This window comes from Lissotriton vulgaris, chromosome 6 (genome assembly GCF_964263255.1).
Source record: "Lissotriton vulgaris chromosome 6, aLisVul1.2, whole genome shotgun sequence".
Lineage (NCBI taxonomy): Eukaryota > Metazoa > Chordata > Amphibia > Caudata > Salamandridae > Lissotriton > Lissotriton vulgaris.
The window spans coordinates 514,485,033-514,509,419 of record NC_141694.1 but is presented as its reverse complement, the minus strand read 5'-3'; the positions used below and the strand labels follow the sequence as shown (position 1 = coordinate 514,509,419).

At 43.8% G+C, this 24,387-nt stretch overlaps 1 protein-coding gene across 1 annotated transcript in view; it reads left to right on the top strand.

The window, feature by feature from the left end:
- IMPG1 (interphotoreceptor matrix proteoglycan 1) overlaps nt 1–24,387 on the top strand; it is a 1,383,550-nt gene that overhangs the window by 1,009,195 nt on the left and 349,968 nt on the right. Inside the window, exon 13 of the mRNA XM_086925652.1 lies at nt 14,116–14,909. Within this exon, the coding sequence (XP_086781778.1) occupies nt 14,116–14,909 (794 nt within the window). The remainder of the gene's footprint in view (nt 1–14,115; nt 14,910–24,387) is intronic.

Here is a 24,387-nt window from a genome sequence, read left to right as displayed (position 1 = left end):
CCACAGTCAAAAACCTTCTGACGACTATTAATAATCAATTTGAACTTGTCTAAAGAAGTATGAAGTTGTCACCTTTCTATGGTGATATCTTGTTAAAACTTCTCTGGTGTCAGCTTAATTTGTAAATTTCTGACAACTCCTTCAGTCCATCTACTGCTGTATTGAACTTCACTATTAACATGGGTTCTCTCATAGACAGTTTTTTCTCCATATCTCCGCCTCTAGGATCTTGTTCTACTTTTGATATGATAGTCCATATCAGATCTTTCGCTGTATGATTATTTAGCCTCCAGTGATTGACCAGCGGTGCCGTTTGGACGTTCTATTTAATTCTTGAAATATATATCTTTTTAGTTTGCTTCTCTCATCCTCTCCTTAAATACTCAGTACTCTATGATATTCTCCCTCAAGTTAACTAGATTCTACATTGTGTATTCTAACCCATACTTTATGCCTCTGTTAACACAGTTAAACCATATCCAGTCACCCATATCTTTTTTTCGATTTGCCCCCAGCACCTCCTACCTCCACACTATGTTGATATTAGTTTGGTCCTGTTATGACCATATTCCCCCAGCTCATGTCTCTTATGTTAAATCAACAATTATGCAAAGTTTCTACAGTCCGACCTATCAGTTTACTCAATCTCTACACTGACATATATGGGCCCTTCGTGTATATCTTGTCTCCACTCTGGGTGTCTGGGCCCCCTTACCAAGTTCAGCAAACTGGTTTCTTCATCTTGTGTTTCTACATTGTGTCATTTCTTTGCCTCTTGACTCATATCTTTGTCTCAAGTAAAGCCAAACAGAGCCTGTCAATGTCTGGCTTGCATTATACTAATAGCACTTCAATATAAATAATGTAAAAAATACCCTCTCCTCATAATTAATTTGAGCTCAATGAGCAAACATATTCTACATTGATTGAATGAATGTTAATTGAGTGAACTATGCTCTGCACTCAATTAATCAGTGCCCATTGAGTGAACTGTTTGCCTGGGGATCAGTGTGTCATGTGTCAAAGAGGTCTTACTCCCATTGAGCCTCAGGCTAGTAAGTGAACAGTGCCTTGTATATATCCAAATTCACTGGTGCCTATCCTCTCTATCCAGAGATAGATTGTCCTCTGTTATATCATCTACATCCTCATGCTCAAGATCACCAACCTCAAGATCTCTTATTCATCTCCAGCATCCTTGCACCAGTTCAGTTGGTGTCCACTGAGCTCACTGTTCCTTACACATAGTGAATCTGTATCCAATGAGTGAAACATGTCTGTCTTTCTTGGAATGTATGTCGAGGGAGTGAACTGACCCTGTACCTGCTGAATTTGTGTCCGTCAAATGAATTGCAATGTGCATCCACTTAATTTGAGCAATAAGTGAACTCAGCCACTAACCTTGAACTCAGAATCCAATGGTAGTGATACACTATTCCCTCTCTCACAACTTCCACATACACAGGAACATGACAGCCAGTGATTAAAGTAGGGAAAGGGGAATAGGCAGAGAGAAAATAGAAACTATGGACTCCACCACTCTGACTTCTCACTTATGTTGGTCAAGGATGTCTGTACAATCTAATGGATATTTATTTGATTATTTGAGTATTTTGTAAAGCGCGCAGCGGCCCCAACGGGGCGTCCCGGCGCTGAGAACTCTGAAAAATAGAGGTCAGGGGTCAGAATTCCACTGTTTAAGAGGAGAATAGATGTGTTTTCAGGGATTTACAGAAGGCTGATTCTGACTGACAAGTGCGTAAGGCTAGTGGGAGCTTGTTCCAGCGCTGAGAGGTACAGACCTCAAAGGTTTTTCCACCTGCCCGAGAGCATTTAAATCGGGGAGTTTCTAGGAAGTGGAGGGTATTGGATCGTAAAGTCCTGGAGTTGGCATAGGGTCGCAGAGTGTTTTTCAGGTGTGCCGATCCACTGCCTTTTGATGCTCGGTAGGCCAATGTCATGGCCTTGAACACACATCTTTTGGCTATGGGCAGCCAATGGAGTTTGCGGAGGTGTGGAGTGATATGGTGTCTAGCAGGAATGCTCTCCACCAGCCGGGCGGCGGCATTTTGGACCGTCTGAAGTTTATGGCAGAGGCCTGCTGTGATACCAAGGTAGAGGGCATTGGCATAATCGAGGTGTGATATGATCAATGCCTGGATCACAGTTTTACGGCAGTCCGCCGGCAAGAAGTTAATGAGGCGTTTTATGGTGCGGATCTTAGCAAAGCAGGAGGATGCAACTGTTTGCACCTGATTGTTAAAGCTAAGTTGATTGTCCCAGCGAACTCCGAGATTTCTCACCGAATCTTTGGGGGTGGGGGCTAGGCTCAGGTCTTCTGGCCACCATATACTGGAGTCCAGAGGGGATGGTGTGTTGAAAAAGAGGATCTCTGTTTTTCCAGCATTGAGTCGGAGGGAATTAGCATCCATCCAGCTCGAAATGTCCCTAAGGCAGGATTTAAGTGGATCAAAAGCTGAGGTGGAGGGGGAGTCAAAGGTGAAAAGAAGCTGGATGTCATCAGCGTAGGAGGTAGATTTAATCCCCGTCTGTGCAATCAGCTTGGCCAGGGGGGTGAAATACACATTAAAAAGGAGCGGACTTAGGGAAGAACCCTGAGGGACTCCCCATTTGAGTGGTCTGGCAGAAGAGGTGAATGGAGGAGTGAAGACCTGCTGTGTGCGGTCCGAAAGGTAAGATGAGAGCCATTTCAGAACAGCGCCACCCAGCCCAAGGTCCTCCAGTCTTTCCAGCAGGATTTTATGAGAGACGGTGTCGAATGCTGCCGAGAGATCCAGCAGCACCAACACCGCCCTCGATCCTTGGTCAAGCGTCCACCTCACCGAGTCAGCCATTTCAATTAGGGCCGACTCGGTGCTGTGGCCCGACCTGAAACCGTGCTGGGAGTCATGGAGAAGCCCATTGGTTTCGATGTAATTCGACAACTGCGAGTGTACCAGTTTTTCCAGGATCTTGGCTGGAGCAGGCAGGAGAGAAATAGGCCTGTAGTTACTGGGGTTGTCTGGATCCAAGTTGGGTTTTTTAAGGATGGGGACTAAGGAGGCATGTTTCCATTTGGCAGGGAAACAGCCCGTTCTGAGGGAGTTATTCCAGATAGAGTTGGGGTGGGGGTTGAGGAGGGATGCAAGATTTTTATATTGCTTGGCAGGCCAAGGGTCTTTGGGTGAGCCTGATTTGCATTTGATAAGTTCAGCCATGGAATCTGTTTCTGATATGGATGCAAATTCGAGTAGGATAGGCTGCAGAAGCGGGGAAGTCACGAGTTCCTTTTGTCGCCCTTCTGTGTTAGGAATAGGGAAGGAAGAGTAGATGGCTTCGATTTTATCCTCAAAAAATTGTGAAAGTTTGTCGCAAAGCGACAGAGAGGCGGGCTGAGTACGAGTCAGCGCATTGGGGTTTGTAAAGGATCTTACTATATTAAAAATTTCCCTAGCGCCATTGCTGGCAAGTTTGATTCTGGAGGCTAGAAAATCTTGTTTGTGTTTTTCGATCATTCTCCGGTATTCTTTAAGGCCCGATTTATAAATGGTTTTGCTGTCCAAGGAGTAGTTTTGTCTCCAGAGGCGTTCGAGGGATTTACAGGAGGCCTTTTTCTGCCGGAGCTCATCTGAGTACCATGGTGCGGAGGGTGCCGCCCTGTAGGTTTTAGTGGGTTTAATGGGAGCCAGGGCGTCTATGGCCTGGCTAATCCATGCGTCCAGATGGTCAATCTGTGAGTCCGGATCGGACGATGGACGGGGTAGAGTGTTTTTTAAATATCCCAGGAGCGATTCAGGGGTGATACGACTCCAGTTTCTGCCTGATGATTTAGGGGTGATGGCGGGTCTGACATGACAGGGAATGTCGATTTCAAAAGGGATGAGGAAGTGGTCGGACCATATAACCGGGATAGGAGATGTGGCCCGGATAGATGGTAAGTTGGAGCAGATCAGATCGAGCGTGTGACCTGCTTTATGCGTAGGTAGGGTAATTATTTGGACTAAATTGCATACTGCTAGCGTTGAAATGAAGTTGCTGCTGTGCAAGCAAGATTCATTATTAACGTGGAGATTGAAGTCTCCTAGTGCAGTAAAGTTAGCGTATCGTGTGCTAAGCTGAGTGAGATAGTCCGCCAGAGCGAGTAAGTGAGAGGTATTGGAATGTGGGGGACGGTAAATAAGGATTCCAGAACAGGAGGAGGATGGGGAGATTTGAACACTGAAGGGGAGGCCTTCAATACAGTCGATTGGGTCGTAAGGGGGGAGGGTAACCGTCCATTTGGATTTATGGATTAACGCAACACCACCCCCAGATTTACCATTGGGTCTGTTTGCACAGATGATGTTATAACCTTCCGGCAGTGCGAGGGCGATTGCAGGATTTGTGGTGTCATTCAACCATGTTTCGGTTAAAAATAGTAGGTCCCAGTCGTTGTCCCGTAGGGACTGCCAGATGTCGATAGCATGTTTACTCAAAGATCTGCAGTTGATTAAGGCGGCTAGGAGGGTCAGGGGGGATTGGGTTCCGCGCGAGGAGGCGGAGTTCAGGGCATGGGTCGTCCTGATAGTATGGCCTGGGACGGGCAGGGAGAAGTTGCAGGCAGTGCAAACAAAGGCTTTGCTCTGAGCGTCAGAGGAGGGAGAAGGGCAGGTCGTGCATTGGGGGGTTTTTAGAGCCAACAGCTCATTTCGAGTGTAAGTAGCGGTGGTATGGCTGGTTGGTCGGAGATAGAGGCCGGCCCCGGTCGCGTCCTGATCGCGGACGAGCGCAGACGAGCTTGCCTTAAGCGCGCCTTCGGCGCGCAATCGTCGCGCCCGCTGCGCTCGTCCGCTGCGCTTCCGGTACATGCACATTATTATGAGGATGTGAAGAGGGGGGGTGTTGCCTCGTAGTGGGCGTGGTCCAGTCAGGGCGTGGGTAATGGCGGTTTAGTGAGAGATCAGTGATTTTCAGCCTTTCCAGTGCTCGTTTTGCTGGAAGAAGGGGTGTCTGCACACAGCAATCGTGTGACAGGCAGGGTAAGTGCAGTTTTAAAAGTAGCTTTCTAATTACAATTTAAAATAAACAATGTGAAATACACGATCTTTCTATCTTCTCCCGGCTGTGCCTCAGGAGATTAGCAAGGTTCTCTGCGCACTAGCGATTCAGCGCGCTTTTTAAGAGCGAGGGGGCGTGGCCTCGTAGTGGGCGGGGCCCAGTCAGGGCGTGGGTAATGGCGGTTTAGTGAGAGATCAGCGATTTTCAGCCTTTCCAGTGCTCGTTTTGCTGGAAGAAGGGGTGTCTGCACACAGCAATCGTGTGACAGGCAGGGTGAGTGCAGTTTTAAAAGTAGCTTTCTAATTACAATTTAAAATAAACAATGTGAAATACACGATCTTTCTATCTTCTCCCGGCTGTGCCTCAGGAGATTAGCAATTAAAGTTAAAGAGATATGTATAGTAATTGCCATACATTTTTTGTGCTAAACTGTAAAAGTAAATATACTTTAGCATTATCTTTTCACAACTGTTAGAAATTGAGTTTCTGGTTGGCAGAGGTATGCACCACCCAAGCAGGGACCATAATCCTAGTCAGGGTAAATCACAACACACCCTAAATGAACCGGTGTTCACCCCCCGGTAGCTTGGCACAGATCAGACAGGCTGAACTAAAGTGGCAATGTGTAAAGTATTTGTGCAACAGTTCAAACAGTAAAACAGTATAAACACCAGACAGAAAGATTACACACCAGGTAAAAAAATAGAGCTTAATTTAATGACAAAAACAAGACTAAGCAATAAAAAGCCAATTTGTAGAACCAGATTCATGAATTTCTAAAAAATAAACTGTAAAGTAATGCTTAAAAGCATAAAGGGCCAACCGGGGACATCTGGTCACGCTAAACTGGGTCAAATCCAAAAGTTCAGGCTGGCTGATGTGAAGCGTGGGTCAGATACAGTCCCAGATTAGTCCAGATTAAGTTATCCCTTCGCAAGAATTGTGCCAAGAGTCCCATTCACAGAGAGGAATGTTGCCGGTAGCAAGGAGAGCATCAATGGTGGTGGTCCACGGGGAGCAAACAGCTACCATATGTCACAGACAGATGGGCTAGAGCCTCATGGTCGTGAACAGTGATACTTGCTATGCAAAGAGGCAAACTTGAGGAAGTTTGCACTGGATTTCCTGGTGAGCAACAAGGTTCCAGAGCGAACAGGCCTATTTGCGAAGAACCCAAAAGCTTAACTAAAGAGCGAAAAGAACACTTTCAAGAGCCCTGGACCTCAGAGATGCCTCTTGGTTGTCAGGATCTTGATGAAGATAGGTTCAGGAGCTGTGGGGAGCCTGTTAAGTCCTTGATGCTCAGATCAGTAGGCCAGCAGACTAGCTATTTGAGTAACTCTGGTGTGTTGGGTTCAAGATGGGTTTCAGGTCCAGTTCCCCTGCCCCAGGAAAGAGTGCAGCAGGCAGCAGGTCCTTTAGAGTTGCAGTCCAGTAGAGTGACAGCCCTTTCAGCAGCACATCAGTTCTTCTTCCTGGCAGAGTATCCACAGGTCCAGAACTGTACTAAAGTGGTGATGTCTGAGGTCCACTACGTATACCCAGTTGCACCTTTCAAGTGGGGGAGACTTCAAAGAAGGGTCTTTAAGTACACAGATGATCTCCCTTCCTGCCCTGGCTCCAGACTCACTACAGGGGGTATGCAGCCCATTTATCTGGGGACAGGACACATCCTCTTTAGGTGTAAATGAGGCTAAATCTAGCTCCTCCATCCTATCCTGCCAGGATAGTCCATCAGGCACACATAAGCTCCCATTGTGTGTGGCTGTCTGGGGAGAATACACAAAGCACAGCTGTCACCCTCCCCAGACATGTATCAGAGACAGGTAGCAGGCACCAAATGGCTAAAGTAAGAAAATACCAAATTTCTAAAAGTGGCATTTTTAGAATTGCAATTTTTAAAAATCCTACTTCGCTATAAGATGTCATTTCAAATTATGATTTCAGAGACACCAAACTTGAGGGTCAAACCCTTCCCAATTGTAAATTACACTCATAAACTTTAATAGGGTTATAGAAATGTTATCCTATGGGAGAGAAAGGCCTTGTAGTAGTGAAAAAAATAATTTAAGAGTTTTTCAATACCAGGACATGTAAAACTTAAAAGTACATGTCCTACTTTTCAAATGCACTGCTCCCTGCCCTCTGGTCTTTACAGGACCTACCATGGCACACTTAGTGCTGCAGGCCCACTAGTAGCACTTAATTTACACTCCCTGGGTAGAGGAAGTGCACTTTACTAGGCACTTAAAAGTAAATTAAATATGCTAATAGTGGATAATCCAATGCTACCACTATTTAAGGAGAAATATATATAATCTTAAAAAATAGTTAAACATTTCATGACAGCCTAAAATAATTGTCTGCATTTGCTAAAGCCCTTCAATACAAATTCACATGGAATCAAGTGGTTCTTGACAAGTCCGCATAGCACTATCTTGGCTGCCGTAACTTGTAGCATAATTGCCTAGCAAAGATGGCAAGGACCATGAGGGAAGTTATACTCAGATATTCAGTATTGTTGAAATATGTCTTTAGACTACGGAAGAGTTTGTGGTCTAGTACAAACTGTGGTTTACTGTTGGTCCACATTGTTCGTGCACATAAAACCTCAGTCCAGACAGAGTTGACACTATGCATTAACGTTCAGCCTTTCATTCCCAATCCATGTCTTCAGCGCCTTCATGAAGGTCAACAGGTGAGTTTCTTCTTTTAGCCTTTGGGTAAGAGAGTTCCAGAGTTTGGTCGTCCCGACTAGAAAGCTTCTACCGCCCCAAGCGCTTTTCTTGAACCGATGGTTCACTAGATTGTGGGCCTGACCTAAGCGTAGCTGACGTGCGCGAACATACAGGTGAATGATCTGGTTGCTATCCAGAGCTATCATGATACTATGAGTGGCCACGGAATCTGTGGTCATTTACAGGAACCCTCACCCATCAACACTACACAACTATTTCATATTCTGTGTACAATACTCTTATATCCCAAATGATGCCATATCAAACAACTCTAAGTTCAGCTGTTACTAGAGACCGAATATCCAGTGCCCAACAGACTACAGAAATTATCAATCAAACAATGTACCAGCTCACTCTGCACATTGAAATGCCCAGTCAACTACAAGAAGACATCATTGACCACTATGACTGCTTTCTAAAGGCAATCAATGACATTTCAGCAGATACTAAGTACATTCTGTGACCCAATTCACATCATACCGATGGGACACATTCTTCAAAACATCTATAACAATATGAAAGTGAACCAACTCTTTAACAAACATTTTACAGCCATAATACGCCCTTAGTTGAATTCCTTTATCTATCTTCGAATGCATTTCATTTCTTTCCATTACCCTTCTTTGCACAAATTGTAGAACTATACTTTTCTGAAACTTTAGATGCTGTCTGAAGACTGAGGGCCAGATTCACAAAAGGACATACAACCCATGTGAAGTCTGTGCACTTGTAGTGAAATCTCAGCAGTCTGGACAGTTTCTACGCATTGAGAACAGCAGTGTGGAGATTCTGCCCCGAGTGAGGAGATTCCGCCGGAGTTTGGAGATTCCGCCATGAGTGCAGAGACTCCGCACTTCTAACTTTAGGAGTTTCAAGTTCCTTTGTGAATTAGGATCTGAGATTCCATCCTAGCTCTCACTATTTCCTCCGGGATTTTGTAATCTATACATCTCATCAAACAATACAAATCTTTTTTCAGCTATTGACGGACAGTATCCTCTGCAACAAGCCATTTTCCTCTATGCACATGCACAGAAACTCTATTGAACTCAGTGCAACTCTTTGCACACCCCAACTCACCCAGATGTACACCACCATAGCCCAGCTCCTACAATATGTTCTAAAACACTTTCCAACTGGTTTTTGACTGTTCTTAACCGTAATACATTGACCCTAGGAGTTCCTGCATCACCAACACAAGATAATTGCGGCTATCTGGACCCTCAGCATGACAATTATCTCTGAGCCCTCCACAGAGGGAGAAAAAGTCAGACAACATTTTTTAATAGTGGCATTTATGGCCTCACAACTACACTCAAAGCCAGTAATTTTGCATACATATCAATCCACATTACTTCACAATGCTAATCCTTGGCTTTTACCCATTCACTCCTCTTATTCAACCTTTTCCACTTCACACTTTGCCTCCTCCAAAACCTCCAAAGTCTACACCACTGAAACCAGGCTTTCCTTGAATTACTTCCCTCTCCTTATCTTTGGTCACACCCATAATCCCCACATGATACAAGCTAATACAATACAGCTAAACTGGTGTGTGATGCTCTTGATCACTTTGGCCCTCTTATCGCCAGATATTTACACTGCACCCTCACTGTCTGGTAGGCACTAGATTTGAAAATTACTTTGCACCTTGTGGCGTACCAAGGGTGGAGCATTGGCGTTCCCAAGCAAGCACCCAAGGTTTCTCATGCTGACCTAATTTACTAAATAAAGTAGATTACGTTCAGCATGAGAAAAGTGAGCCCTTTTCAACTAGGCGGACGGAAGGAGAAATGCTTTAAGTTTGTAAATCACCACCTACGTGTTTTGCTACTGCACAAAATCTAACCTCTGATCACTCCTTTCTTTCCCTCTATAACTTTGTCTTTCTAGTATAAGTAATTCTTTCAAAAGCACTTAAATGCCTTGTGTTCATCTCTCTTAAACATAATCTGTAACCAGTCTTCTAAATCATCCTGATTATGGCGTCAAAACAATTCCCTCCATATCCATAGAATATACCCTCTCTTGTGTTAAATTGTGTTTTAATATTCATATCATAGCCACCTATCTTCAAACCTCACTCTTCCCTATTCTGTTGCTAAATATATGTAGGAACCATTTAACATTTACTTTCAAACAGCTATGGCTATAATCAATGCAGTAGAGCAACTGTGACTATTTTAAAGCATCTGGGTCAGCCAGACCAGACAGTAAATATGCATCCCTCTTGATAATAAATAACCTTGCCACACAAATCTTGACTAACCTCCCTAAACCTGTCTCAAGGTCATTTTACATTAGGTCAGCTAGCTGCTACTTTATTAGGGCTGTACATAAACTGCCACAGCAGCAGGCAGTCCTCTGGGTCCTTTTGCATGTTCAGGAGTGAACTGAAGAGTGGGTCTGAGGGTTCTATTTTTATACCCTGGTGTCCTTCTTCTAGAAGGTGGGAGAACTTCGAGAAAGGTTCTTTAAAGTGCATTGAATATCCTGCCTCCCTTACCTGGCCTCCAGACAGCAGTGACAATGTGGAAGTGTTAGTTCTTTTGTATGAAGGCAGAACACACCCTATTCCGTTACTGCAGATCCAGAAAGTGAATTGAAGAGGGCGCGAGGGTCTTATGTTTATATCTGGTGCCTTCTTTGACATTAGAGACATTTCTAGAGATTCTTTTGGAAGTGCTTGGATTTTACAGTCTCCCCTGCCCAGGCTCCAGCCTGGCCGCAGGCACAATGAGCTGGTGAGGAGTCCTTTGTGTAAATGCAGGGCACAGCTTACTGACTTGTAAGAGGGGCTTGCCCAGCTGTGCCCACCCATTCTGCCAGTGGAGGCCCATCCAGGCACAACTAATTCCTCTATTGTGTTGCTGTCTGTGAGGCATATACAACGTCCAACTGCGAACTACACCCAGTCATGTGACCCAGGAAAAGGCTGCACACACCAAGTAGTTAAGGCAGGAAAAAGTCAACTTTCTAAAAGTGAAAACAATGTGATGGATGGAATGCTTGAATTAATCCCAACCAATCTTTTGGGCTGCATCCTAATCCATTGTTTCTTGCTCACCATGCCAACTCAGTTTGGACCCAGCCATATGCAAATCATGCTTGACCCTGTTTATCATGGAAACAGTCCAGCCCGAATTGCCAGGCCAGGTCCTCCCTGAACCATAACACAAGCACCCCAGGGCCAGTTTTGCCCTTGTTATGGGCTCTTCAGCCATGTGTAGCTTGGTTCCAGTGGCACAGTGAGCCAGGGAGCCACGACTGGACATACCCAGCACACTTACTGTGTCAAATGCAATAGACAGTAATGAAAAACGAATTTAGGAGTTTTTCACTACTAGGACGTGTAAAACTTAAAAGTAGATGTCCAACTTTTAAATTACAATACAACCTGCCCTATGGACTGTCTAGAGACTACCGTAGGGATGATTTACATGTAATATAAAGGGAATTATAGGCTGGGCAAGTGGGTTATATCGTCAAGTCGAATTTGCAGTTTAAAACTGCATACTGGCTACAATGGCAAACCTCAGGCATGTTTTAAGGCACTACTTAAGTGGATGGCACAATAGGTGCTGCAGGCCCACTTGTAACATTTAAATTACTGGCCCTGGGTATATGATAAGAGGGATTTATAAGTAAATTAAATGTGCTAATCAGGTGTAAGTAAATGTTACCATGTTTTAGGGGTGAAGTACAAGCACGTTTACACTGGTTAGCAGTAGTAAAGTGCACAGAGACCTAAAGCCAGCAATAACTAATATAAAAAAAGGAGGGAGAAGGAAAAAGTTTTGGGGGCAGACCACCATAAGGTTGTGAGGTCTAACACACTTCAATAAATACAATCAATTCAAAATAGATAGCACCCCAATCTACACAAGACTGTACTTCCAATTGATATCATATCTTAATTGAATAAATGTTTAGCATAGACCACTTCTCTGTTTTCTTATTCGCTTTTCTGGCATGATGGCAAAAATAAACATTAGATATGTACCTGTCTTCAGGTCTTGCTCTCTTGAAATATCAATTAGCTTTCTTTTCATTCAGTGCATCTTTGAGACTGTAAAATGTTACTCACACGGCATTGTAAAGGTTGCATTGTACTCTTATGTTTTTGAACGTTACAAGATTTCTATTTTATTTGCTATGTAAAGGGTTACTTCGGAAACGTTTTGAAACTCACTTGCCTCTCCTTGTTTCCGTATATAATTAAGCAATAGTACACAAGGAAGGGGGCACTATCTGATAGTTCCTGACCTCTAGGCTTACTGGGACTACGACAGAACACAGGCACAGAGATCAGTAGGTGAATCACTTCACTAGCCCCAAGAGTTTGCAGGGAATTTGACATCCACATTCTATTACTTAGCCACTCTTGTAATTGTAACTTGACATTTGAGCTCATTCACTCTAACTATCGGTGAGTCAAATGTACACCCAGTGAGTCATGCCTGATCTCTGTCTTTGACTACCTGTGCGATATCTGGGTGGGAACACTGGTGGAGCACTTAGAAAGACTTCATCCCTACCGTCCACCCCAGCTCTCACGTGGAATGGGTGGGCCTGGTGAACCTTATTAACTGAAATGAAAATTGTGGTGCTATGATTGATATTTTTAGATAGGGTTCTGTTATCAAAAATGTGTAAGCAATGTAAAGAAACTGGGGGGCCAATGTAATAAACACTTATGCGTTTGCAAACAACGAACACGCGCTTTGTGATTCAAAAAACCCATTTGTGAGTCAAAATTAGGAGAGGCGTTAAAGGAATGTCTCTTCCTAATAGTAAGCCCCTTGGACATGCAGCAATGGTTGCTGACCAGAATTGCAGTCGCAAACGTAATCCAATGCCAGCAGTTGTGTTGTAATCCGATTATGATTATCAAAAGGAATTTGACAATGTGAATTGTGAGAGGCAACTTCTGCCGGAGCAGATAATGTCCCTGAAGGCCACAGCATGCCCCCCTCGATGCCTGCCTTTAATGGACATGGGCTGCATTATTCAAAGTTTTCTTTTGGAAATGTGAACAGGGGCAGTGGTCTGCAGAATGCAATCCCTTTTTTCATATCCATTTGCGGTGGACGGGCAAATCGTCTCCTACCTAATTAATATTCATTAGGCAGGTGCTTTTGCACCTCCTGCAAGGGAGCAATTTGCAATATAGCCTCTTTGTGTATAGGTCGTTTCTCTTATTGCACACTTGTTCGCAAACCAGTCAACGTGAAAATTACAAACAGATATTATGAAGAAAATGGTTTGCTTGTTAAAGTATTTTCTGCTGGCAAAGAGAGACAATTGCCCAGATGCATCAAACTACTTTTTTGTGATTCCTAATTTGCGAAATTTACCGAATCGGTAAAAATCGCAATTTTTACCGAATCGCATGAAAAATGCGATTTTCAAATTGCGAATTCGCAATTCCCATTCATTCCTATGGGCTGAAATGCCCATAGGAATGAATGGGAATTGCGAATTTGCAATTTGAAAATCGCAATTCAACAAAGCATTTCAAGGGTGGAGAGGGGGGTCCAAATGACCCCCCCCTGCACCCATGAAATGCACTTTTACCTATAAGTTACATACACACATGTCCTAAGGACATGTGTGTCTGTAACTTAACAGTTTAAAAAAATGCATTTTTGTGCATTTTTAAACAATTTTGCAAATTACCACGAGGTTCAACCTCGTGGTAATTTGCACTTGCAATTTGAATTTTTTAAAAATTATGCATTGCATTTAAGGAATCGCAAAATTGTGATTCCTTAAATGCAATCGCATTTTAGAAAATCGCAAAATTAGCGATTTTCTACAAAAAACAAATGATGCATCTCAAAAAGAATTTTTGGAATCGCAAACGGACGATTTTAAGGAATCGCACCGTTTGCGACTCCAAAAATGCTTGATGCATCTGGGCATATATCTCTTTGAATGCGCACTGCCCAGCCGAGACTCCAAAGTCTGGTAATTCCCCATTTCCTGGCAGTTCTCAGCAAAAATATATGCAAAACGAAATGGTAATGCTTGAACATGTTATTTCTGAATGTGAAAGAAATAAGATATATATGTCAGTTCTAATAGGCTGCGATGTTCAATTTATCCTAACCCAAACTGGTTCATTTCAACCCTCAAGTAAGCACAAGTGTGGGTCTGAGATGATTTCTATAGTCTCTCGACCAATGATAAGGTCTAACTGCTACATTAATTTTAGTGGTACATTCGTCTAAACATGTTTAATAGTTATAATATAGTTATAAAATGATTACATCGAAGCGAGAAAAACAATGTACAGAGCCTCAGTTATAATCTAAACCTAAATTTCTTCTTTTTACAGGTGACCAGACCACAAACTCAGAGGAATCATCAGGGGACTCTCTGCTTTCCAAAACATCTACTGATGAAGTCTCCCTTCCCTCTTTTCCTCATCCGTCTTTTCCTTCAGTACATCCAAACACCATTTTCTCAGAAGATGAAATATTGGCCATGGCAAGTTCATTTGTTCCAACAGAAACATTTGCTTTGTCTTCTGATTCAAGTGATGGGTCCTCAGCTATGGACAGTTCGGATGTGGAAGGAGCAACTGTCAGCATGTTGACCCCTGGTAAAATCTCCCAGTCAGCTGCAGGGAGTGAGGCATTGATCAGCCCAGTGGTCACCCCAGAGACAATCACAAAGTTGGAAGGCTCTAAAGAGGAAGACGTAGCTTCGTCATCTGCATCTTCCTACAGTCACACTGTTATAGACCAGTCTTTTTTTCATTCCTTTCCATCTGCTGCACCTACAACTTCCGGCTCATCTGCTTTGGGTGGTACCATTTTACCTAACTTTGCAGTAGGTGTGCAGGACATTGCAGCAGAACTGGACAAGACGGAGTCAGGTAGTGCAGCGCCAACTGATGAGCTGGAACAGGAAAGTGCCTATATTTCAATTTCTGAAAAGCATTCTATTGAAACCACTGCAGCCCCTACTCTGAAGTACCTGACTACCAGTTCAATGACTACCACTGCAAAGGGAAAAGAACTGGTAGTATTCTTCAGCCTGCGCGTAACCAACATGCCCTTTTCCGATGATCTTTTTAACAGGAGCTCGCTGGAATACAAAGCACTGGAACAACAACTAACACAGCTGGTGGGTAAATATGTCTTCCTTACATTGTTATCAGCTGTTACCATTGTATTTCATAAGTATAAAAATTGCCTTCCATTCGTTATTTCCAAAATGCTTAAATGCGTTTTATACTGAGGTGCATACAACATCTAATTCGCAAATCATATTGGGCCAATTATTTGATGAATGCATTCATTTTTATGTGTTTAATTAATGTATATCACACCAGATATTTATATAACATCAGCTGTGTCTTCTAAGGAGCTCCACGGACCACTTGTTTTGCATTCAAATACTGATTACCTTCCTCTTCCCATTCATTACTTGATGAGAGGCTTGCTTCTCCTCGACTGACAATCCACACCAAAACTCCCTTTTAAAATAAACCTTTGAGAAAGGAGTTCACCCATCCTTCCTTAATGTGCCTTACACGATCCTGGAAAAGGGACAGATTCACCAACCACGTCCTTCGTTGTTCTCTTTTGTGGTTGGAAATTTCAAACTGGCAGACGCATAAATCTGAAGTTAAGTAAAGTAACCCTATACCTGCATAAACTTAGCTCCTCAATATTTTGGTGATTATATTTTGGTAGCACAATGTTTCTGTTGTTAATATTTCGACATACAATCCATTTTGGCTTGCATTCAGGGCAACCAGAGTCCTGTGACTGTGTCCTCATCTTTTGTTCCAAATAATTATTGGGACAAATCCAACTGTCTTTACTAAGTAAGTGAGCACTCTGATGTTATGTGACTACAAGATTTAAAATGACCTGGGAGATAGCGCTATAGCAGGCGGCTACTCTTATGTGCCACCAGCATCCACCTTAGCCACACCCCCCAGTCCACTGACCTGGCGGTCTCATTAGTGATGCGTTCGAGCGCGGCGCCTCACTCCGAGTCAGTGTCGCTGCTCGAAACGCCGGATTGATTCCTCTCGTAAAAGTAAGTGTTGCGCGCCCTTTGGACGCGTCTCTCGCTTTTCTCTACGGTGACGGTATGCTCCGCTAGGGACACTGACTAATTGAAGCTCGCGCTTCCCTCATTTCAGGACAGCGCATATCATTAACCCCTTGCTGACGCGGATCAGACGAGAGACTATATAAATATATTTCCTTTGGCTGGGATTTCAGGTAGGAATCTCTCTCCGTGGGGTAGTGGTGACCACCTGTTATATGTGCAAGTGAGATTAATTTTGGGCACCGTGTGTTTTCTGTGGTCCTGTAGTTCCCACCCTCAGACGCTGAAACATGTGAGCTTCCTTCAAACACCGTTTGTGCACCGCTTCGTGGGCACCCCAATTACAGCCCAACAGCTGGTTGAAGTACAGGTAGGATGATTAAATGGCATTTTCCATGGCCCCACACCACATGTGTATCTTTCCAGCCTCCCTGGTGCGCCACCGCGCTAAGCCTTCCATTTGTTATTTCAGAAATCCTGCCCGGTCGAGTGTAACCGATACCACGGCTATTCTGATGCCATTGTGCAGGTAATCACCCCTCTTTGTCCCTTGGAGTCAGAGTTATGTATTACATTGTCCTGAAACACATATCTGACACCCACCATGTATATCTTTTACAGAACCACTATCCCCAGTCCCTGTCCTGAAGAGAACCTGTAACAACGCCGGTTCGAAACGCGTCGACATCTCCACCCTGTGGTAAAAAACCCCCAAGGGTGCCACTAGGACATAACTATACCGATTCCTTTGGACCCTAGTTGTGCAACCCGCGTCTAACAACTAACCACAGGCTTGGTTGACAGGCAGGCATTTCATTCCACCTTCCCGCCTGTCCCATGGTTTCACAGTCTATAGGACTGGTTTACATTTGCTTTATACTTGAAAGTTTTTGCACTGTATATAACTACAATCAATATTGTCCACTGAATTTTGTATTGTTTTTGGTGTGTCTTGCTCACTAATGTGGCTTCATTCACTTTTGTTTGTATTGTATATTTGTAAATTCTGTATATTTGTAGATATTGCCATCATTAATCCACTGTCATAACAGTTGTTTTGTTTGCGTTCATGTCTTAGAATCTTTAAAATTTGAGTCTAATAAGAAAATAAATTTGCTTTGGGATTCTCTCCCGGCGGTCGCGTGGTATATCTGTGACTACGTGGCTGATAGTTGTTGTTGATATTTGCCCTGTCCAGCCACCCTGTTCTGTTTCCCCCACCAGTCTCCTTGGCACTTCTAGCCCACAGGTCCTGATACCGTCAATGGGATAGGGAACCTAATTTACCATAATCTGGATGGTGTCTACTGGGCTACATTTACTTTGGATCCAAAGCAATTTTTTGTTTTAGACAGCGTAAGGTGGCTAGGTAGACTGTTACACTGTGCTCCTGGTATCGATTAGTCACCCCAGGTATTGAGGGTCAACTCTGCCGTTTATTTTTTTAATTTCCAAGGGTCCTTGATTGATTTTTTAGAGATTTGTTAGCAGTGAGTATCTGTTATTCCTCATTAGGTTCACTTATTTTGTAAATGCATATCTGAATGTCAGCAATCTCTAATACATCTGCTGGTCTGAAGATGATATGTGTTCGGCATGTATTTGTTTGGATCTCTGGCCCATCTCACAAGTTGTTTCTAAGATCTCTTTAATAATTGATGATTTTAACGATTCAATGTTTTTCTCTTGTGAGCAAAGAGATTATCATGGATATCTTATTCTCGAGGAGTACAGGATATGAAAAGATCCTGTTATAATATTGCCTTTACTCAATGTGCGTTTTCTAAATGAGAGGTGTTCTTTGGACAGGAGCTGCAGCCTGTTCAACATGAAATTGTGGGCTCGAATTTAACACCATCCCTGCTGATGATATCCTTCTCATGTGCTGGGCCATAATGAAAACGGGTGTGGTCATAATGAGCTCAGCTCGTCATGAGCACACGAGAGGTATACCTCATGACGAGCTCAGCTCGTCATGAGCATCGAAGGGGTTAATTGAAATCATTGTTTGCCGTCAACCGGTCTTGTATGTTGGGAGTCCGTGAAAGCTGTTGGTTCAATGGTAAAGCATCTGTGTGTCTTTCTTTTGGTTCTCCAAAAGAATAACATTTTCTTCAAGAAGGGAACAATGACTTTATGATGAAGTGGGGTTAAGAAATTATGGTTGTAAGCCTTATTATGCAGGTTTCCCATGAATACAGAGGTAGTGAATATACAGAATATTTTTCATGTCTGTTTTCAGAAGTTATATGTTGTTTCTTGTGTGAAATGGGGGTTTCTAAATGGCAAAAGTATGCACATTTGTCCAAGTAGGTACTCTTGCTTCTAGTCAGGGTAAAGGGGATACGCAATTTAGATAACCCGTGATCACCTCCTTGGTAGCTTGGCACGAGCAGACAGGCTTATCCCAAAGGCAATGTGTAAAGTATTTGTATCAAAACCCACATTAACCCCGTGAAAACACCACAAATGGACACCACACCAGTTAAGGAAAATAAAGTATATTTTATCTAAACCAGACAAGACCAAAATGACATAAATCCAACATACATGTATAAAATTATGGCTTTAGTACAGTTATTCCAATAATAGAACTTGTAGAAACAAAATTAGCACCAACTGGGGCTATTACGGCATTCTGACATGGCATGGGGCACGGAGTCAAACGGACCCGCAAACAACAGTATCTTCGAAAATTAAGTCTATGGATGATGCATGGCGTCGTGGACGTGAGGTGTCGGTGCTGAGGTCGAGGCTGGTTACCCGGTGCCACGAGGAGGCGAGGTGTAATGTCCATGAAGAGGCGATGCATCGAATCCAGGACAATGGAAGCCAGGTAGTGTCAGCGGTGGGGCGACGCGAAATCAAAGAGTTTGTGAAGTCACCCTCATCGGTTATTGGCTATCGGATGCATGTGGTGGCGGTGACGGCGTTGGTGCGAGCACTGGCGTCGGGATGGCCGATAACTGCAGGCATCAGCATGCATTGGATCTGCAGTGCAGGTGGGGCGGTGCGTCTTGCACTTCACGAGCGATGCTACTGACATTGGTGCAAGTCACGGCGCCGCTGATGACGTCGGAGATGGTTTTCTTGTATTGCAGCATCAAACACACAATTCTCAGGGCCCAGGAACTGTAATTGGTGCCCATTTGAATGCAGGAGCCCGGGTGCCGGTCAGTGGTTGCAGGTGAAGTGTTTGTGTCCCTGAGACTTCATAACAGGAGGCCAGAAAACACATGCCCGTGGAGATTCTTCTTCCAGACAGTTTACAGAAAAGTTCCAGTCTTTGACCTCTCCTTGGCAGAAGCAGCAACCTCAGGCCAACCCAGAAAATTAATCAGAACAAAGGGGAAGTACTCCTCCTTACAGCTCTCAAGCTCTTCTCCTTGGCAGAGGTTCCTCTTGAGTCCAGAAGTGATCTAAAAATCTAGGGTTTAATGTTCAATACTTACACCCTATTTTCCCTTTATTATATTTGTGGAAAGGGTCTCTGAGCCCAGCATAAACCAGTTCTGCTCTCTCTGGCCCAGCTTCACTACTTGAGGTGGGAATTGCATTTTGCAGAGGAGACACTGCCTATTCAGGTGCTAGTGAAACATTCCCAGCCCCTGTCAATCCAAAACCAGACTGTCAAAATGCAAAACAGCAGAGGCACTCAGAATGGTTAAATAAGAAAATGCCTACTTTCTAAAAGTGGCAATTTCAAACACACAATTTAAAAATCATGTCTGTAAAAAGATGTGTTATTAAATTCTGAGCTCAGAGAGCCTAAACTCAATTTCTCTATCATGTCCCAATGAAAAGTTTAATTTGTAAGATATTACAGAGGATGGAACAAATAGCCCTTCAATAGTGAAAAAAAACAGAATTGGCAGTATTTCACTATTAAGACATGTAAAACACACCAGTACATGTCCCACCTTTTACAGAAACCGCACCCTGCCCATGGGGTTATCTTTGGCCTACCTCTAACAGAGGAGTGCCTTACATGTAAGAAAAGAGAAGCTTGGGGCCTGGCAAGTGGCTGCACTTTCCTGGTCAACATGACAGTTTTAAAACTGTGCGCAGACACCGCAGTGGCAGGCCTGAGATACATTTACAGAGCTACTCATGTGCGTGGCTCAACCTGTGCTGCAAGCCCACCAGTAGCATTTGATTTACAGGCCCTGGCACACTCAGTGCACTTTATGAGGGTCTTACCGGTAAATCAAATAGGCCAATCATGGATAACCAATTATAATCATATTTTGCACAAAGAGCATATGCACTTTAAAACTGATCAGCAGTGGTAAAGTGCCCAGAGTCCTATAGCCAAAAAAAACAGTTCAGAAAAGCGAGGAGGAAAAAGCAAAAAGTTTGGAAATAACCTTGCAAAAAAGGCCATTACCAACATTTCTTCTTAGCCATATTATGGGTCCCACATTGTATCCTATGAAGCACAAATTAGCCAATTTGCATTAGATCAAGACTCCAGTCTATTCTAAAGTGTTGGAGTTTCTGTTTATGAGTCATTTGCAAGTTAAAACCTACTTTTTAAAAAAAAGAATGATGGCCCAAAAAAGTTTTTCTTATATCTGTCTTTAGAAAAACATGTGTTTGGATTATTTCTCCTATCATTCATTCATTCATTCGATAACTTTATTTCGGTCACAACGGACATTAAAAGTGCAGATAAAATACATACATGCCACACGATAAAAGGATTAAATAACATATGTACAATACAAAATCGGTCCAAATCATCAAAGTACACATTATTCACAGAGATAAAACTATGGCGTTATTCATCACATCATAAAAACAAAGTTAACATTGGATAGTTATCGAATCATTACATTATATGCAGTAACCTGTTATCAAATGAATCATTTCCTACGTCTGTGCCACATACCATTTAAAAAACGCGAAACAGCAAAGATAAAGGGGGGTGGGTGTCATACTTTAGGACTCTAAAAGCTTGGGCACACTGTCTAAAACCTAAGTTTTAGTAAATTGGTATCAACCAGCATTTCCGTGTGGCCTGATAGGCCGGGCAAAAAAAAAGGACATGAATTTCATCTTCAGGGTTGTATTGACATGCTGAAGACGACTCAGTATTCTCCACACTGCCCCATTTACAGGTAAATGCCCTAAGCGGAAGACTGCCGATCCTAAATTGCATACAGAATTTCCTCGCCAATGGAGGATAAATCAAATCAAAAAAAATCCTCTTTTTTAAAATCTACTGTTACTTTAAGAAACTCAGTTGTTAATCTTCCCACTATAGGGCTCGCATGAAGAGACAATAGATTATATTGCCTGAAGTGACGAACCAAATCTGCCCTGGATAGCGCGGGGCAAGTTACATCAGGTGTATCCCAAAGCTCGGGTAGGCCAATCCTAGTGCTAATTACCTTAATGTGTGTTAGCCATGGGATTGTCTTTGTTCTCAGTACATCCCAGACCTGCCGAAATTCATTTTTATAGGAGGCTAATTCTGGCACTGACCATAATCTTCTCCAATACGTCAGTGGCCGTAATGCTACTTCCTCCTCAATAGGGAGTAGCCCCAGGTCCATACTTAGGGGCACTAGTGGTGTACTAACTGGAAGATCCAGTAAGTTCCTCATAAACGTGTGTTCTACCTTCATGAGGTTGGATGGCCTTTGATGTCCCCAGAGTTCGGCCCCGTACATAGAGGCCGCTCTTGTCTGTAGTTTGTAAATTTCTATAACAGGGGCAGCTGGCTTAAATTCAGATACTCTGTGCACTTTCGAAATCCCCCCCCCACCACTTGAGTTAACATGAGAGTGGCCCTTGCTAACTGGGTATCCCAGTCAAGATGTTCTGTGAGAGTAATGCCTAAGCACTCGAAGGTCTTTACTCGCTCCAGTGGAATTCAATCCAAAAGTGGGTTTGGGCGAGTCTGCCTGGGAGGATTAAAAAACATAAATTTAGTCTTGGCTAAATTTATATCTAGCCCTCTTGATGCACAAAAATCAGCAAAGCCGTCCAGGATTCATTGGATGCATGTTGATGTTTTGGACAACACAAAGTGTCGTCCGCAAACATCAACGCGGGCACCCTACCTGAGGCTAACCTCGAGGCATCGGTATCCTTACCTCCAAGTAGGTGGTCTATTAGCCCATTTATATATAGACAGAATAGGGTAGGGGCCAGGACACAACCCCGGCTCACCCCCCTTTTCACCGGGAAGCGAACTGACAGTTCTCCGTGCTTCCCACACCTAACTTGTGCATAAGTGTCGATATGAAGCCTAGTTAACACATCCAATAGATAAATTGGTAGACCCAGATTGAACAGTACACTCCACAGCTTATCCCTCGGGACCAGATCAAATGCTGACCACAGGTCAACAAAGATGAGGTAGAGGCTGCCACCCTCCACACTCACCGTTTTCCAGTACAATACCTGGAGTCTAAATATCTGGTCCAAAGTCGAAATGCTCTTCTTAAAGCCGGCCTGCAGAGTGCTCAAGATCTCATTTTCCTCTACCCAACCCTGGACTCTATCTAAGATGATCCGTCCCATCAGTTTTTGGGTGACATCTATCAAACTGATAGGCCGATAATTTGACGGCACAAGGGGTCAACCTTTTTTGTGGATAGGGACTATCTCTGCACCGCGCCAGGTCTCCGGTGGTTCCATGCCCTTTAGTATGGCATTAAAAAGAACACCCAAATATGGTGTCCATATTTTTGGTTCGGACCGAAATAGAACCCCCGGGAGCTTATCCAGGCCAGGCGCCTTACTGGGTGGAAGTTTGACGATGGCGGCTTCGACCTCACAGGAGGTGATATCCCAGGCCCCCTCTAATCGATGCTCATGGAGGAGATCTGAGATTGGGGTCGAAGAACCGTCATTGCCAGAATATGCATAGAGGGCTCCAAAATGTGCTACCCAAACAGTTGCAGCTATGTTAGGTTCGATCGCTGATCTACCCTCTCTCCCCCCCGAGCTAGCAATTGCCCAAAAAGATTTCGAATCCTTACACTTAAGTGCTATTCTAATATCCTCCCATTTGTCGGCTTCCTATTCTTTCTTTTCCCTTTGGATAGCCTGATTGTACTTAAGCCGACATTGCTTAATACTTGTCTTATCCTTCGCTTTTACAGCGATTAGCAATCTTTTTTAGCTTTCCGACAATTAGCATTGTACCAGGGATGGGCTGTGACCAGTCTTGCCTTTTTGCTTCCTTCCGGATAGAACACATCAAACAGTTTAGAAGCCAGCTGTTTGAGTATTTCCAGAGGCCTGTCCTCTAGTCCTAGATTCATATCCATATCCCCAACCTCTCCCATTTCTCTCAAGTGTGGCAGAGCCTGTTGGTATATACATGCGAGTTTGTTTGGGGAACCCTGTATCTGTGGCCATTTAACTCTTCGCCTGATGTTAGTTAGAAAGAGAGGATATTGTTGTGGGTTAATCACTGGTGCGGGGTTAGACAGGCCCCAACTCCCTGGTTTAAGTGTCATAACCAGGGCATTGTGGTCACTGTCTTTCCTCGGATGAACCTGAAAATCCAGAACCCTATCCCAAGTTCTGGATTCAACCAAAATGTAATCTATAAGGGATTCTCTATTGAGGGTCGGTAAGCCAGGTCTATCCGATGTTGTCCTTCCATTGCATGCCCTCAAACAAAATGAAAGGGTAAGCGAGTTTATTTGGAGAACCAGTGGTGTCCATGCTCTAACCGGTGAAATCTGCGGTTCTGGGATACGCCAGTACTGGTCCTCGTCAGCTAGTCCATCTATGCTTACGTTGGTAAGGGGCTGGAACTGACAGTTAAAATCGCCACCTACTATTAGAGCAACTGATGGGTCAAGAGTCGTAATGAAATGCCTCAGTTCATCAATTACTCCAGATTCTTGCCCGCTCTGCGTAGGCCTCGAGTAGATGTTAAGTAGGGCAATTTGTGTAAAATCTGGGAGCGTTAGGAGGACACATTGTACATCAGGCGAATTAGTTAGTATCTGGACTGCTTTGGCACCCAAGTGAGTGCTCACCCAGATGCTTAGACCCCCCGATGGTCTACCCCTATCCTTCTTTGTAGCCAGTATACTAAAGGTGGCAAAGCCTCCCCTCAGGTTCTCTTCCAGCGCCCACGTCTCCTGCATTAGGCAAATATCACACTTTTCTACCAACAAACCCCAATCTGGGCATGCTAATTTACTTTTAATCCCAGCCAAATTCCGGGAGAGAATTTTAATATTTCCACTAGTCACCCCCCCAGGATGTCACCTTGTGCCTTAGAGCAACTATCGTCCCCAGCGAATTGGCCTTCGCTAAATTCTCCCCCCCTATCACGTTTTGGCCCCTTATCCCCTGAGTCTCTGTCCTGGGCCCTTCCCGTTAACGACGGAACTGGAACACAACCAACACCCTCCTGTATTACTGGAGACAAAGCTCCATGTAGTGTACCCACATATTTACACACCCTACCCCGCCTCACGTTGACCCTTGTTACCTCCTGTGCACACAAGCCCCCCTGGTGACTAGTTGTAAAAATATGGCAATCATTTGTATCAGAGCCTTCCCT